At 27.2% G+C, this 15,898-nt stretch overlaps 2 protein-coding genes across 6 annotated transcripts; both read left to right on the top strand.

The window, feature by feature from the left end:
* The first annotated feature begins 123 nt into the window (after positions 1 to 123).
* On the top strand, positions 124 to 10,802 carry LOC126895513 (palmitoyl-protein thioesterase 1). Of its 5 annotated transcripts, none has more exons than XM_050667465.1 (7): positions 124 to 333; positions 857 to 969; positions 2,235 to 2,362; positions 2,417 to 2,575; positions 4,951 to 5,227; positions 5,286 to 5,384; positions 10,661 to 10,802. In XM_050667465.1, exons 1-7 carry the CDS (start codon positions 222 to 224, stop codon positions 10,670 to 10,672), a joined length of 900 nt encoding a protein of 299 aa, XP_050523422.1. In that variant the 5' UTR covers positions 124 to 221; the 3' UTR covers positions 10,673 to 10,802. The 5 variants fall into 5 exon arrangements, with proteins under 5 accessions (XP_050523422.1, XP_050523421.1, XP_050523419.1 ...); XM_050667464.1 differs by having other exon boundaries at positions 10,649 to 10,790; XM_050667462.1 differs by lacking the exon at positions 10,661 to 10,802 and adding an exon at positions 6,973 to 9,341.
* A 212-nt stretch (positions 10,803 to 11,014) lies between these two features.
* Positions 11,015 to 12,284, top strand: LOC126895368 (cap-specific mRNA (nucleoside-2'-O-)-methyltransferase 2-like). The gene has a single exon (XM_050667172.1). It carries the CDS (start codon positions 11,142 to 11,144, stop codon positions 12,282 to 12,284), a length of 1,143 nt encoding a protein of 380 aa, XP_050523129.1. The 5' UTR covers positions 11,015 to 11,141.
* The last annotated feature ends 3,614 nt before the right edge of the window (positions 12,285 to 15,898 follow it).

Genomic DNA, 15,898 nt, shown 5'->3' with positions numbered 1-15,898 from the left:
TAATTGTTTTAGTACAATCATAGTTTTCAGCAGAGTTTTAACTAATTTGTTTTTATGTAGTGTCAATAATTTTTTAATTTTTAAGATTATTGTTATGTATTTTGAAACATTCATTATGTTAGATTGAAAAATATTTATTTTGTTAAAAATAGATTTGAAAACCTCTTTTATCGAATACTTACTTTGTAAAACATCGTATTATAATTTTAAATAAATTTATAATGTTTTCAGATAATATTTATAGCTTGATATTTTTATTTCAATTTCAAAAATTGATTGAAGTCCATGCATTAGAGAATCTTTCTACGCCTATTGTTTTATGGCATGGAATGGGTAAGATTTTTAGCAAAAATCTTAAAGACAAGAAATGTAATAACTTCGCTATTTTGATTGTACATAGTCAGTTAAGTGTACATTTTCAGAATAGTTGAAACTATTGAAATAATTAAAAATATGATTAAACCCGTCATGAAATCTTAGCCGAATTAAAAATTTAACTTTTATATTTTATAGTTTTGACATAAAAGATATTGAAGCAAATGTTTTTAACTTGTGTTTATAATTAAAGTTTCAATTTAATATTTATTTATAGGATATAGAATTTCAGAGATATTTTTTTTTAAAAAGTCAACTTTGTTTATGGTGATATATCAGGTTGTCTCGCTCCCATTTAATTGTCTAAAATCTATAGTATATTGGTAAATTATGAATCAGTTGGTAATTTCACCCAACTTTAGAAAGTTGTTTAGAACTTTCTAATGTTGAGTGAAACTGTCATTGTTTACTACTTATTGTTTCTTTCAGTAAGAAATGTTCTAAAATTATTATTAATTTTAAAATATATTTTATGATTTAGGTGATAGCTGTTGTAACCCACTAAGTTTGGGAAGGATTGTAAAAGTTTTGAAAAAAGAATTAGGGTCAAATACTTATGTAAAATCGTTGAAAATTGGAAAATCTATTGAACAGGTTAAATTTAGTTATATTATAATTACAAAATAAATAGTCATATCCAAATGATAAAAAAAAGTTCACATATAAGTTTTTTTAATTCCCTGAAATCAAATCTGATACTAGTTTTTTGATAATTATTTTCTAAAGGGAGTTTAGGGCTCATAATTAGGTTGGTTCATTTTGGGTTAAATGTAAATTTGATACTATTTATTTGATATTTGTTAAATATCACATCTATCAATATAAATATTAAACTTAAGTTGATGTAATAAACTGATAAAGTTATCTTTATTTTATTTCTATTAAACATCATCAGTCTTATGCTTGGGCATGTAAGATGATCATAGTTAATTTATAAGTTTTATGAAATGTACATATGTTTTTAATTTTTGCGTTCTATTTTTTAACAATTTATATTTAATTTAAAATTTAAGAGTAAGGCACAAAAAATCTAATTAATAAGCTTATTTTTTATCATCAACATTTTTTCAGTCTAAATAACAATTGTACAATTCATTAGCAAATATTAACAATTAAAAAGCATATTAAAATATTCTTAAAACTTATTTCTATAACCTGAGACCATTACACTGAAAAGCTTGATTCTAAAAAAATCAAATTTTATTAATTCTAAAACAAAACAGGTTTTTGTTACCATAATAAAGGTATTAAAAATAAAGAATGTTCTGTGATAACACTTAATTTTAACCCTTAAAATTTAATTTTAACTGGTATACTTAACATTTTTACTTTTTCAGTTAAAACTTAGTTGAAAAAAAAAAATTGAACTATAAAATCTATTATAATATATTAAATATATTTAGTGTTGTAGATTAATAGATTTTTTGCATAACTAAAATAAAATAAAATTTAAAAAAATAGAATTTGGGACAGGTTTTTAATAAATTGGAACATTGTGGTATGCATTGAAAAAACTTATAGGTTTTGGTAAATTCTAAATATCAGCACAGATTTCATGGATATTTTGGTTGACTCCTTAATTTGTTTTCCCCTTTTTAGTATTACTTATAATAGAGAAAAACATTTGAATTCCCAATGATCTAATCTACCCCTGACCATAATGACTCTTTTATTACACAACAACAAAATACTTCTTCAAATTTATAGTTTGAACAAAAACTAATTCAAAATATTGTTTCTTCTGATTTTGATTCGAACAATTTAATGAATAATTAAATTTTTTTATTTTGGTTTTAGTTTCTAAAAAATTGTCTTGTATTTATATTATTCTCAATTTTTTTTTTTTTTTTTTTTTAAAGGACATTGCAAATGGATTTTTTAAAAATGTTAATGTTCAAGTAAAAGATGTTTGTAATCAAATTAGTACAGATCCATATTTACAGAATGGCTATAATGCTATTGGATTTTCTCAAGGAGCTCAATTTTTGTAAATACTAATTTCTTAAAAAAAAAAAAATATTGAAAATGGTCAATTTTTTAGAAGAGCAGTTGCTCAAAGATGCCCTAATCCACCAATGATTAATTTAATTTCTATTGGTGGTCAACATCAAGGAGTATTTGGCATGCCTAGATGTCTTTATCAAAATCATAAATGGTGTGAATATGTAAGACAACTTCTAAATAAAGATGCTTATGTTAGGTAAACACATAATTGTACTAAAAATAATTATGATAATTTAACAATAACTATATATAAGTCCATTATAATGGTTTAGATTAATAAAATTGATTATATTTTTCAAGTAACAAATAAAATTTTAAACATAATAGATAGTGGATGTGCAAATGGGATTTAACTAAGTAAAATCTACTATAAAAAGACTAATTGGAATTATTTATTGATTTCTATTTTAAAAAAAATGAAAGAATTTATAATGTCACAAATTCGAAGGTGGACCGTTTATAAGATTATGACCGTTTATAATTTTTTTTATGTCTACTTATTTGTTTTTTATCGCGCAAGAAAATGCGTGAAGGTCGAAATATTTTTGCTGCTTGTTAATGCTAGAGTTTTACAAATTAAGGTTCAAAATTTTTACCAGATCCACTCAATATCACTTCTGAGATATACAAAAATCAATTCAATGCGTTCATTTTTCACCTTTTTACAACTTTTTTTATTAAGTCCACGCGGTTGGTGTCAAATGGACATTGACTCATTTCTGCACATATTTTAATTGTGACTATTAATTTGTAAAATATGAATTTCTATGACAATTTAATTTTGTATTCAATTCATTATTAATATATGTTATTGTTGTCATATATGAATTGTTTGTTAGTTTTTTTTTTATTTTTTTTTATAGGCTTTATTAAAATAATATTTAGCTCAACAATTATAAAAAAAGAAAAAATAAGTAAATTAGAAGTATAACAATAACACTGCTATGTTATAATGGTATAACAAATATGACAATAATTGTTAGTATACTCAAAAATAAAGAAAAATTAAATATTATTAAAATTATTGTTAATAGAGATTTAAAAGTACAAACTAATAGAATTACTAAATTAAAATTTTTATTTGAAATAATAGAGGAAGAGAGAAAATAAATAAATAAGTAAATAGAAAAATAGAAAATAAAATAATGAGAGATTAAATGACAAAGCCAGAACTCCTCAAGAAAGATATGATTGAAATAATAATAAAGGAAGAACGGGAATTAGGAGTATTAGCTACGGAAGAGGGATTAATATTGTGAGAGGCTAAGAGGCTAAATAGTTTATTTCTGCTGTTAATTTTGGCCTCAGTATGCTCTTTCCTGTCCTCCATGGTCTGTCACATTTACAAGTCACAATCCAGATTATCTTTATTTGATTGTCCTCATACTAGCTCCTATAGTGTATACTTCAACGTGTTTCCTCGGCTTCCCTCCTTCAATCCTCCGTTCTCTTCCTGCAACTTCCGTTAATAATCTCTTCAAAGATTATATCTCAGCTAATTTTCCGACTAAATGCTTCATATTAACAGATAGTTCTGTATCAACTAACTCGGCTGGTTGTTCTTTATTCCCGAACTTAACATTTCATACTCAGGTGTACTCCACCCTTCCTTCTTCTTTTACCACTGAAGCCTTGCCATCGTTAATGCTCTCATTTTTATATTCTTTACTACTACTAGTCATAACATTCCCGCTTTTGACTTTTTCCGCTTCTTTTCACAGACAGTTCTTCAAGCCTGGCAGGACAGTTGACTACAATAAAATTGCAAACGGTATGTTGGTACTGCTTGATTTCTCCTTCCATTATTCATTCTCCATGGTTTCATAACCTTGACTTATCCAGAAATATTATTTCTCAGTACCAAGACTTACGTTAGGTCATAATCTTCTGCCTTACCATGTATTCCATCTTTCCTTAAATTCTGTTCCCTTCTATCCCCTACATGATAGTGAAGCTCTATGCGTTTTTTCTCATCTTCTCTTTGATTGTCCTGCCCTAATTAACAGCAGAAATAAACTATTTAGCCTCTTAGCCTCTCACAATATTAATCCCTCTTCCGTAGCTAATACTCCTAATTCCCGTTCTTCCTTTATTATTATTTCAATCATATCTTTCTTGAGGAGTTCTGGCTTTGTCATTTAATCTCTCATTATTTTATTTTCTATTTTTCTATTTACTTATTTATTTATTTTCTCTCTTCCTCTATTATTTCAAATAAAAATTTTAATTTAGTAATTCTTTTAGTTTGTACTTTTAAATCTCTATTAACAATAATTTTAATAATATTTAATTTTTCTTTATTTTTGAGTATACTAACAATTATTGTCATATTTGTTATACCATTATAACATAGCAGTGTTATTGTTATACTTCTAATTTACTTATTCTTTCTTCTTTATAATTGTTGAGCTAAATATTATTTTAATAAAGCCTATAAAAAAAAAAAAAAAAAAACTAACAAACAATTCATATATGACAACAATAACATATATTAATAATGAATTGAATACAAAATTAAATAGTATTAAAATGACTTGCACTATTTAATAATTAATAAATATATTTTTCTAGTTGGATTCAAGATTCATTTGTTCAAGCAGAATACTGGCATGATCCAATCAAAGAAAATGACTATATTTCAAGAAGTTATTTTCTTGCTGATATTAATAATGAAAGAACAAATAATAAAATTTATCGAGATAACTTATTAAAACTAAAAAATTTTGTCTTGATTATGTTTGCTAATGATACCATGGTAATACCTAAAGAAAGTTCATGGTTTGCTTTTTATTCACCAGGACAAGATATTAAAATTATGCCTCTGGAACAGTCAACTTTATATCTACTGGTAAATTATAGATAATTCTAAGTTATTTATTTTATACATCTAGACCAATTATTTATAGGACCGAATTGGCCTAAAAGAGTTAGAGGAAACAGGTCGGTTACATTTTTTGGCAATTCCTGGAGATCATCTAAAATTTACTGAAGATTGGTTCATAAATGTAATTATTAGAAAGTACCTTAGTTAATATAAAAATAAGATTTTTTTAATAATGGCTTATAGATTATAATAATAAATATATTAATATTATAAATATACTTCATTTTCAATAAAATATAGTTTTTTTAACACGCTTATATTAGTTTCACCTGTATGTATGTATGTATGTTTGTAACTCTCCACTCGCCAAGCGTTGTCGCATATTCTGTCGTCTATGGCCTTGAGACTAGCCTGTCATAACGTATTCACCTCACCTCACCTCACGACGGCAACACTATTCCTGTATAAATTTATTTTTGGTTATCATACCTGTGCACGCGTGCTTGTCATCAATATTGTATATATATATATATATATAAACAAATTTTTATTTTGACTGACCAATACCACCCGCGTGTCATACGGCTACGTATATATCCTACCGCCATTAATACCTCAGATATAACGTTAGTCCGACCCGACTATCCACAAACACGGCTATACCTAGTGCATGATACGTTTACGTACTTCAGTCGCTTTACTTGTATATATTTAATTACTATTAAAATTTATATATTAACACGCTTTATTCTAATTAAGAGATATAAAGTATTCATTCCGATTACGAAGGATGATTTCCGTATCGTCATTTTTCGTCATTACCTCCAGGTTCCGGGAGTTGGTAATTTATGCGCCTACTGCTTTCCTTGGATGTGGTAGCCGTTTATCAGACTACCTCCCCGGAATCGAACCTCGATTTCCCTTTACCCGTTACAACCATGGGTGCTTTGTGCCATATTTATCTTATATTGAGCGCCCGACACTTTTATCACAATAATACTAGTAATTTTTGTTCATTATTGTTTTAAGCTTATTTTAAAAATGATTTTTAACTTTTTTGTTCGATGTACTTTAAAAGCGTGTTTTTTTAACTATATTTTTTATTTTATTGATTTAGAGTTGTTTCAGCTTGGCCATTATGTGTAAAATTATTTAAGTTTACATAATAGATCTGAACAAAATGTTCAGGAGGGATACAGGTCAATTGTGACAATGAGAACAATAGGGGTGACCTAAAATCCCCTATAGAGTAGCCTAAAACACGAACGATCTGCTTCTGACGAGAACTTCCAAAAAATTCCAGGGTCCACAGTTATATTGTATAAAAACTACTGATGTATATGCTATTGTCATCTGTTACGCTATGTTTGCATAACCATCCGATCTCTTTTATAATCCATTTTGGAACTACCTGCAGGGGCGTTATTTCAATTTTTTGGGGGTGTGCGAATTTCAAGTAAGCCATTTTAAAATTTCATCTGGCCAAATTAAAATAGATATACCTACTTAAGTAAATTATTCTTCTTTTAATTTTTCAATAGATTATGAATTACAATCAACATAAGTAGTAAATATAAATTATAATAATACTTATTATTTTAATATTATATAATATAACGTAGTATCAGAGAAGTAGCAATAGTTGAATCTTATATTTATCAGTTCATGTGTAACTAAATAAATTAACTATTTTAAACCTAAGTAATGTCCTTAATAATTGTACACTTTACCGTGTTGATAATATACGGGTAGTTCCTATTTTTATTTAGTGGTGGTCGGACGGTAGTTGTTATGCGACGTCGAGGCGAACACTCCGCAGCGGACAGGCAATGGCTTATGCGTCGGTAGTTATTACTATATTGCAATATACAGGCAGTTCCAAACTGAAAGTCGAACGAGCAATAGCATATACATCGGTAGTTATTATAATATATCTACCGTATTTAAATATATATAATTAATCCATCCCCACAAATATATATATCCCCACCAAATCATATAATGTGTATTATAATTTTCTGGAACTTTTTGGAACATATTGGAAATTTTTGGAAGTTTTTGGAAGTCCGTGGCGAACGGTCCGTCCTTTAGGCAGTCCCAATTTACACCGAACATTCGGTTTTGTTACCGCCGTGAAAATATAAATCCACAATACTTACAGATGTTTTTTTCATCATACCAGTAGAGACCATAAACTATTTTAATAGTAAACCAATAAAACAAATTAGATTACAAACGACACAGGCACATTATAATTAAAAAATTTACTTAAATATTCAAATGATTTAGAGCAGTGTTTCCCAACCTTTTTACCAGCACGGACCACTTCGGCAATATTTTATAGGTCGCGGACCCCCTCAATTTTACGAAAACTAGGAAGACCTTTTTTTGCTCATTAACAAGAATACACAAAATTTATCAAAAAATGTTAATTTTTATTACTTTACTTTACATTTTATTACTATACTTAACTAATATATAATTATACTTTACTATACAAAATAATTTACTTAATGTGATTGACATAATTATTATCGGTTGCGATAATAATATTATTTATAAATCTACCTACACACTTATGAAAAATACTATTATACAGAACCGTATAATATTATACGGTTCCTCCATAAGCCGTAATTTTTTTTCACTATTTAAAAAAAAATATTAATTTCTAATAAAAATCGAAGAAAAAATGTATGGTACCGCGGACCCCCTATGACTGGCTCGCGAACCCCTGGTGGTCTAAATTTTAGAGATAATACAAGATAGTTTAGATTTAATTAATAAGAATAGGAAGAATAGCCATCATGCTACAATACTGATAGGATGTATGATAACGTTGATGATCTTAATTTTATTTTAAATTCTGATACTGTATATATATTTAAAAATTAAAAAATATGTACGACATAGTATTAATTGTAAACCTCAGAGCAACGAATCACCTATCTTACAACCCATATATTTTCAAACAGGAGCTGTAGAAATGCAAAACCCATTACCCGTCATTAAGTAAATTTCAAAAGGGAAATAAGGCTTTCGTTGAACTTTGGGGGTGTTATGAACTATTGCACAAGTCGTGCTGATACAACACATAGCTAATAACTCGACTTGAGCATATTCGGGTCAAATATTTTATATAACAATTTGTCGTAGTTTCGTCGCCATACTCTTAATTGTATAGAATATTGTTACGATTCTTTTATAATTCATCTATGTCAATTACAATAAACCACTAATAAATTATGTTAATTATATTAATTAATTAATTAAATTATGTAATGAATTTATTTCTTTAATCTTTCTCAATAAGTTAAATAAATTGTATCGTTAAGATTAATATGTAGTCAGAAAAATTTGTAATTACTATTTATAGTAAATTTATCAGAAAAGCTCAATATTTTTTTTGATTTTTATCGTAATAGATAACTTAAATAGAAATAATAGTTTACCTAAGTTTGTACAAATACTATTAAAAAAATACATGTAGCGTGTTCTATAAATAACACGATTGCTTCAATATAGAGATATAATACAGTATATCAGTACATATATATATATATATATTCTATTATTGATGTTATTTCGATAAAGCAATGGGTGTTCCTACATAATTCGCATGCACTCATTATTTTTAGATTTTTAGATACCAAGTCCTAATTAAAGGTATTTTAATTTAATCAGTAAACCAGTAGCTGAGGAGGGGGCGCGCGCCCCCCACTGGATCCGCCACTGTCCTACGGGCAGGTCTAGTAGTAGCACACACTAATAGAGTAAAAAAATTATTAAATTACAAAATAAAATTATTTAATTTTGTAGTTGAAACCTATCAAAACAAATTATAATATCAAACTTGATTCGTCAATAATTACGAATTGTAATCATTTGACGTATTATTAAAAAAAGTAGGTTAAGTGAGAGCAGAAAAAATAAATGATAGTCACAAAAAAATACCTTCTTAGCTTTGCATCGAAGCTAAAACCTAAAATATAGTAAAAAACCCAGAACGGTAGGGTCGTGGCATAGTTGGGTCCAGTATAGATTTAATTTGACAGTGATTAAAATTACTATCATAAAAAATATAGTTTAAAAAACTAAAAAAAACACGCTTTTAAAGCACATCGAACTAAAAAGTTAAAAATAATTTTTAAAATAATTATGAACAAAAAATACTAGTTTTATTGTGATAAAAGCGTGGGNCATACATACATACATACATACATACATACATACATACATACATACATACATACATACATACATACATACATACATACATACATACATACATACATACATACATACATACATACATACATACATACATACATACATACATACATACATACATACATACATACATACATACATACATACATACATACATACATACATACATACATACATACATACATACATACATACATACATACATACATACATACATACATACATACATACATACATACATACATACATACATACATACATACATACATACATACATACATACATACATACATACATACATACATACATACATACATACATACATACATACATACATACATACATACATACATACATACATACATACATACATACATACATACATACATACATACATACATACATACATACATACATACATACATACATACATACATACATACATACATACATACATACATACATACATACATACATACATACATACATACATACATACATACATACATACATACATACATACAAGTGAAACTAATAAAAGCGTGTTAAAAACGCTTCGATGCAAATCTGTAGATAGTGTTTAATTTTTAAAAATTTAATGGATTATTCCAAGAGCAAATGATCTCCTATTTCCTTATTTATATTCTGATTACATGTTTTATGATTTATTATTGTAATATATGAATACATATTAAATAATTTACTATTGGATATAACTTATTGAGGTATTATATAAAAAATATTATTATAGAAAAGTATCTTTTCATAAATAAAAATTAAGTAGTTTTTTTATTTATAAAAATAACATTGTGAAAAATTATCTTAAATTATCTATTTGATTTTAAAATTATACCATTTTATAAAAATTGTTATTAATATTGAATCATATGGTAATAATACATTTTAAACGGAGTTTAGAAATAAGGTTTTAAAACAAATGTTACGTTATTTAAGTATGTCATAATATTTTCTGTAACAATTCAAAAAAAAAAATTATATTTTTTTTCCCAAAATTGATAAGTATTTTCTTTTTCTATTACTCTAAATGTTGATTATTTACATAGGTATAATTATTTTATTTAAAAGTATAAAAATTTATCGTGGGATTATTATTTAATTTTAGTTTAGGCCAATAGTTATTTTTATTTATAATTAAACATACAGAAATCCGTTTCTAAGTAACAAAATTTCTATATGCTTAAATCAAATAAATAGTTTTCTCTTCAGGAGGCGATTTGACGTGAACGAAGAAAGTTTAAGTATTTTTTCACACAATGACACCTCCAACCGAACATAACGAAAAAGCTATAGCGTTCTCTAAAAAGTTTGTACTTAGTACAAATTGGCGAATGCCGCGCTCTAGTAGTATGTTTACAAAGCCTTCTTGGCAATTACACAAGTTTCAAGAACTGAAATTAGAGTTGAATTTTGTTAAGCACAAACTGGATAACTTCAACAGCGAAACATGGCATGCACATACAACCAAAATGAATTCTGCTGGATTAGTCATTGGTCATCTTAAGAAAAATATAAGTCCTGATTTTTTGACTCAAGCTTGGTGTAAGTTCTATGAAATCTTAGGCAATTCTACTTTGATTACTCAAGAATGTACATCCAAAGCTAATTTCAACTCTGTACATCTCTGTGAAGCTCCCGGAATCATTACATATCACTAAATCATCGTAACTTAAATTTCGACTGGTTGGCCATGACACTTAACCCGTACCACGAATCCAATGGCCAACCTGAAATTATTACTGATGACCGCTTAATATTAAACACATTAGACAAATGGGAATTCGGTCCGGACTATACTGGTGACATATTTCAACCGAAGTATCACGAACACTTATTGCAAACGGTTTCTAAAAGATTTATAAACAGCGTAAGTTTGGTAACGGCCGATGGAAGTATAGATTGTCAAAATAATCCAGATGAACAAGAATGTACTGTCATGCGTTTACATAATTATGAGGTAATGGTAGGTTTGAACATATTAAAAGACAGAGGATCATTTGTATTAAAAACGTTTACGATATTCGAATGTAACACAATTTGTAGAATATATTTGCTTTGTTGTCTATTTAAATCTGTCGAAATTCAGAAACCAGCCACCAGTAAGTCCGGAAATTCAGAAATATATATCGTATGCAAAGATTACAAAGGTAGAAAATTTGCAGAGCCTTTCATTCAGTCGTTTTTTGAAAGTGAAAACCACGAAAACGCAATGTTTCCTCTTAGACAAATACCCAGGACTTTTATTAACGAAATATTCAAGTGTTCAAGTTATTTTTCCAACTTACAAATAAGAACTATCGAGAGAAACATTAGGTCGTGGTTTTTAAAGGCCGAGTATTATAATGAAATGAAGGAAATTCAAAGTTATGTGTGCAAAGAGTTTATCAAAAGGTACAATTTAAAACCGATTCGTGAAGACCAAACTCTTATATCAAAAAACGTATCCAAAAAGTATAATAAGAAGAAATTTGACGTCTCGTACGCGGAAAAGATGAGCCGTCGAGACTTAAGCCTTAGAGAAGAAGCTGAAATATTGTACAAGGACATGATAAAATTTTGTAATTTAGAAAATAATATATGGAATAAAAAATTAACTGTACGATGTAAAAAATCTAATATTGATGTGTCACAGGTAAAATTTTGTATGGGAAAGCCAGTAACGAAAGTACGTGGATCAAAATTTTGCGATGGGTCGTTACTTGAGTGTAGAAATAAGATAATAGATAAATTTCCTTACGTCGAAAGAACTGCTGATAAAAAAACTCGATCTTCGTATTTTAAATCTCAATTGAAAAACTATAAATCAGATACAACAANTTTAAATCTCAATTGAAAAACTGTAAATCAGATACAACAGTTTGTGATTTGACAGATGTTTATTTGGAAAATTGTATAAACAATGTCAAGTTACAATACAATTGCTTGCATTCCATCTTAGATTCATTGAAGCACACTACGAACGATATGTTACTAATTGGATATCCACTGCACACTCAAATAGCCATCGGATGTCTTTTTGCAATGACTGGTATGTTTGAGTCGTACGCAACTTTGAAACCGGATCGTAACTGCGGCCACGCTTTTGCATTTTTTGGCCTCCAGAGAAACAATAGGTGGCTTAATATTTTATACAAAGTCCTACACAATATTTTGCCCACCTCTGATGATTACACAGATTCTGACAAAGCCTTAATCTCACTGCTTCCAATACAACATCTCATAGAACAAAAATCTTATCATGAAATTGTTGAACTTAATAACTTGTGTCTATTATATGAGGTCGAACCAATTCTATTGGACTGTCTTCGACCATAGATGTTTTCTTCATACTTATGATATGCTATTACAATTTTAATCTCAACACCAATAGCGACTTCTGTGCCGATTGTGTCTTCATCTGTTTTTTGACATATGTCGGTATATTTTACCTTATAACTCTTATGCTTGCCGTAGTCACTGTACACATTGTAATTTATTATTGCATTGTAATTTATTATCGTACATACTGTCGGATGTCTTCTTTTTGTTGAAAGAAAATTATTTATGTCAAGATTTTCTTTTGTATAAAGTGAATTAATAACTTATTATTACATTTTATGTATTTTGTACTTAAATTTTTTTTTATTTTTTACTTTGCATTTTTCAATTTTTGTTTTTTTTTACTCATTTAATGAGCTAATTTACAGATTTTTTCGTTGCCTTATAAAAAATTATTTTTGAGTATATAATTTACATTTATTTCAATATTGTTTTAACATTATTTCATGTAATTTAGTTAAACATTTTTTTTTTTGTTTACTTAAAATGATTTTTTTTAGTTGTATACTTTATGATAAAAGTATTAATGATTTTATTTGTACTGAACATTTATAAATATTGGGTATTATAACTGTAAAATTGTAATCGAATTTTAGCAAATATAATAACGATATTTTTTGTAATTCGTGTGTTCAATTTAATATTTTTATTTATCGTTACTTTAACAGTGACAATTTGTACTTTCTAATTATTAATTATTATTTGATAATATTAAAATAATATACAATACAGAACTTTTTAGATAATAATTTGTTGTTAATTATGAATAAATGGTCAGAAAAAAATTTTATCCGAATCAAAAATATACTTTAATTATTCAATTTATCATGCTAATTTTAAATCAGCAATTANTATACTTTAATTATTCAATTTATCGTGCTAATTTTAAATCAGCAATTATATTTTTTCTATCACGAATAATTTTTGATATTATTACTAAATAATTAAAAACTATAAAATATAACTATAAGAAAAATAGTTCTGGATATTTCAAATTTATCATCTATTTAAGTTACATAGAAATTATTAATATTTCCAATGAAATAATTTATTACAATATATATACAAAAAATTTATAATAAGTTATTTTAACGAAATTTTAGCCTTTTTCATAAATTTAGTGTTAATAATAATTTCTAAAATTAATGATCTAAAAAAGGCAATAGTGATTTAGCTAATGGATCACCTTATGGAGTAGGATCAGTGTTAGGACATGTGGTAGCCAGTGGAAAAGTCAGTAATGTTTGTGTCAAGTACACTATCTGTGACTGAACAAAAATATTCTCAACTTCATAGAGAAGCTTTAGCTATCATTTTTGCTATTAAAAAATTCCACAAATAAAATTATAGGAATAAATTTATATTGTGCTCAGATTCGCAAGTTTTAAAGGAAATATTTAGTTCTGAGAAAGGAACATCGGTAGTTACTGTTTCTCGGTTACAAAGATGGGCAGTAATGTTATTCATGTATGATTATACCTTTCAATACCGTCCTAGTAAGAGTATGACACATGCGGATGCATTATCGAGGTTACCTTTAGTTAGCCAAATTAATATAGATGAAGAAGAAATAAATATATTTAGTATTATAAATGAAGTAGAAATAAATTTAGATGAGGTAAAAAAATGTTTGAAAGAGGATAAAGAATTATATACCATTTATGAGTATGTTATATTAGGTTTTTTTTTTCACACGTAAATTACATTTTACGTTTAATATATTTTAACTTTAATTTAAGATATATATCAAAGTGTCAGACCCTTCGGAACATTTTCAAAAGTTAAGTTGAAAAAGTAAATTTTTTGTGAAAAAGTTTCTATTTTAAATCCCCCCTCTGTGGGCAGGTTAAGTGTCAAATTTACAAAAAAAATATACCAAATGATAATTAAAGACATAATGCATCTATAAAAAAAAATTATATTAATTTGTTAATTTTTCAAAAAGTTATGGTAGTTTTAAGTAAAAAAAATTGAAATAATGTCAAAAATTAGCGATTTTTCAATTTGTAATTTTTTTGTAGGTTTCCCCCATTTACGTGGAACGAGGGAAATTTTTTCAATTTTTGATGGTAATGTCTTTGACTAGATACGATTGGTGATCTTTTGACGTATCGTTGAAAGAAATCCGTTCGGTGAGAGCAGAGAAAAAGTGGTAACAAAAAAAAAAAAAAAAAAAACACATCATAGTAAAACCAATACCTTCTCAGCTTCGGATCGAAGCTAATAATTTTAATACGAATAAAAAATTTCTTCTCATGAGGGGCAACTACAGTGATCTGTAGTTCTGGTATCCTTGATCTTTATTGAAGTTATTGAATCTAAATGAGATAAAAATTAAAGGAGTTGATTTATTCTAACATAAGAAGAATTAAGAAAAAATGCATACATTTCCTTACCATACATGGGTTGGAACCTTGTACCCCAAGCGCGTAAGACACAAGTGTTACCGACTCAACAACCGTACGTCACATCCGTCGAGTAAAAAAAATGGCAATTTAAACTAGTTCGAATTTCAAAGTTATTTTTCTCTACATAAAAAAAGCAAAAAAATTTAAATAAGTTTAACTTTCCATGCTATATTAATTTGATTTATATAATATTTATGAAAATTACTATACTCCTCTTTTCACGTATTTTAAAATAATAAAATAAAATACAAAACCCAGAATTTTAACACAAAAATAGAATATTTTTAGTAGTCATTTTCACCATGAAAACAAATCTAGAGGTTAAATTTTTTTTTTTTCAAATTAAAGTATATTAAAAAAGATTTCATTTAAGATATATATGAAAGTGTCAGTCTTTTCGAAACATTTTCAAAAGTTAAGTTGAAAAAGTTAATTTTTTATGAAAAAGTGGCCATATTGAAACCCTCCCTATGGGCAGGTAAAGCGTAACAGACACAAAAAAAAACACATCATAGTAAAATTAATACCTTCTCAGCTTCGCATCGAAACTAAAATGTAAAATATAATATCAAGAATTTTTTCACAAATATGGCATATTTTTGCATACGGTAGTCAATTGCCCTCAGGGGGTGCCGAGTAATTAGCACTACTGGTTTGGCGAACCCGGGGCCCCGAGCTCTGAACTGACCTTAATTGGTTGGTTCAGCCTGGTCCTCCAGGT

This window comes from Daktulosphaira vitifoliae, unplaced genomic scaffold, assembly GCF_025091365.1.
Source record: "Daktulosphaira vitifoliae isolate Bord-2020 unplaced genomic scaffold, ASM2509136v1 Scaffold_1, whole genome shotgun sequence".
Classification (NCBI taxonomy): domain Eukaryota; kingdom Metazoa; phylum Arthropoda; class Insecta; order Hemiptera; family Phylloxeridae; genus Daktulosphaira; species Daktulosphaira vitifoliae.
Note: the sequence above shows the minus strand (reverse complement) of the source record. Positions and strands in the feature narration are given on the sequence as shown.